The sequence below is a fragment of the Eucalyptus grandis genome, chromosome 10 (genome assembly GCF_016545825.1).
Source record: "Eucalyptus grandis isolate ANBG69807.140 chromosome 10, ASM1654582v1, whole genome shotgun sequence".
NCBI lineage: Eukaryota > Viridiplantae > Streptophyta > Magnoliopsida > Myrtales > Myrtaceae > Eucalyptus > Eucalyptus grandis.
In genome coordinates this window covers 5,610,907-5,612,916 of record NC_052621.1, presented here as the reverse complement: position 1 = coordinate 5,612,916, position 2,010 = coordinate 5,610,907, and the positions used below count along the sequence as shown (strand labels likewise).

The 2,010-nt window shown below is 43.9% G+C and overlaps 1 protein-coding gene across 1 annotated transcript; it reads left to right on the top strand.

The window, feature by feature from the left end:
* Positions 1-1,070: 1,070 nt before the first annotated feature.
* Positions 1,071-1,775, top strand: LOC120288679. Its single transcript, XM_039302771.1, has one exon. It carries the CDS (start codon positions 1,071-1,073, stop codon positions 1,773-1,775), a length of 705 nt encoding a protein of 234 aa, XP_039158705.1.
* Positions 1,776-2,010: the final 235 nt, after the last annotated feature.

Genomic DNA, 2,010 nt, shown 5'->3' with positions numbered 1-2,010 from the left:
GTCAAGCCTTTAACTTGAACAAATCAGGCTTATATTTTAGCAAAAACTGTCCACCTACCTTGAGGAGAAACATGGTTTCCGAACTTAGAGTACCAGAAATTGAGAAAATAGGAAAGTACTTAGGTATTCCTTCGGATTGGGGGGCATCAAAGAAAGATATGTTTGCTTGGATCCTTGCTAGAGTCAACAAGAAGTTAGAAAGCTGGAAGGAGAATTTATTCTCGAAAGCAGGGAAGGAAATTTTGATAAAATCAGTGATACAGGCTATTCCTCAATATGCCATGTCCATTTTTAAAATCCTTGTTTCAATTTGCAGAGCTATTGAGATGAAAGTTGCAAACTTATGGTGGAAAACTAGTAACAAAAGTGCTGGGATTCATTGGAAGAAATGGGAAAATTTGAAACTCAGAAAGGATGAGGGGGGTCTTGGTTTTAAAGATCTAATTGTTTTCAACAAGGCTATACTAGGTAAGCAAGCCTGGCGAATATCACAGCAACCTCAATCTCTTTTAAGCCGAGTAATGAAAGGGTTGTACTATCCACAATGTGATTTTTGGAAGGCAGGCAAGGGCTCAAGACCTTCATGGGGATGTCAAAGTATTTTACAGGGGAGAGAATCCATCTCTCCATATATAATGTACTCAATCGGCAATGGGAAAGAAATCTCTATTCGAGATGATAGATGGCTAAAGAGTGGACCTATTGGTGGCCCAACAACTAATGGGGAACCAGAGCAAGTAGCTGATCTAATTGATTCTAATACTGGAACTTGGAATGAACCCATGATAAGATCACTATTTGATCACCAGTGAGTCCAAGAAATACTTGCTACTCCTATAGGGATGCCTAATGCAGCAAACAAGTTGGTTTGGACACAAAACAGATCCGGCACATACACAGTAAAGAGCGGCTACTTCTCAACTAGAGACAAATCAATCGGCAGTCAAACAACAGCAGCAACTTCATCTCATCAGACCAACCCTGAACTATGGAAATATATCTGGCACACTGGTACCCTCCCCAAAATCAAAATGTTCTTATAGAATGCATGTCACAATGCTTTATAAACGATGGACAATCTGTATAAGCGCAAGATCGTACCTGACCCGATCTGCCCCCTATGCAAACAGGAAGTGGAAACTGTGGAACACACCCTCTTGCTCTGCTCTTGGACAGCCCGTATATGGAAATCAGAACCCCTGCAAATTAAAGTTTCAAGAACGGGGTTAACAAGGATAGATGAATGGTTGTATAAGATGAAGGCAGACCCAAACCATACCACAAAGTTCGCCCAAATCGCTGCTACCCTCTGGAGTATCTGGAAGGACCAAAACAACTACATCTTCGGCCACCATCCCCTGCAACCGAAGCAAACAGTGTTCAGGGCAGCCGCTCTACAAGAAAACTACACCAAATGGCATCAAAAATCAAAAGGTGAACCACCTACCTCGACTCACATCAACCGATGGCATCCTCCGACTCCAAACTCACTAATAATCAACATTGATGCGTCCTTTGCTCCGGTCGAAGTGGCTGCTTCAGATTCCCAAGCGAACAAAGGAACGGTCGAGCACAGGGGAGCGATCGCGTGCATCTGTCGCGACTCCCGGGGCCACCTAGTCGACGGATTCGCCAAACCAGTAGCGGTCTCCTCTGCAGAACAGGCGGAAGCCATCGCTTTTCTAGAAACCCTAATTTTTCTCTCAAACAAGTCTCAACTCCAACTGAAAGTGTTCTCTGACAGCTTCCTCCTCGTGCAAAGCTTCTCCACTTAGAAGGACATAAGCTGGGAAGTACAACCCATCTTGGATCGGGCCAAAGCAAAATTAAAGGACTTCCCAAGCCTATCCTTGGCCCACTGCAACAGGGAATCAAACCGCCCAGCATATTGGCTCGCGAAATCTTGCAGAGCTCAAAGTCTTCCGCGAAATTGGTTATCCAGCCCTCCATTTGTGTTTATTGATCTATTATGCGCGGATGTTCTTGATGTAATTCCCCAAAACTTTGCTT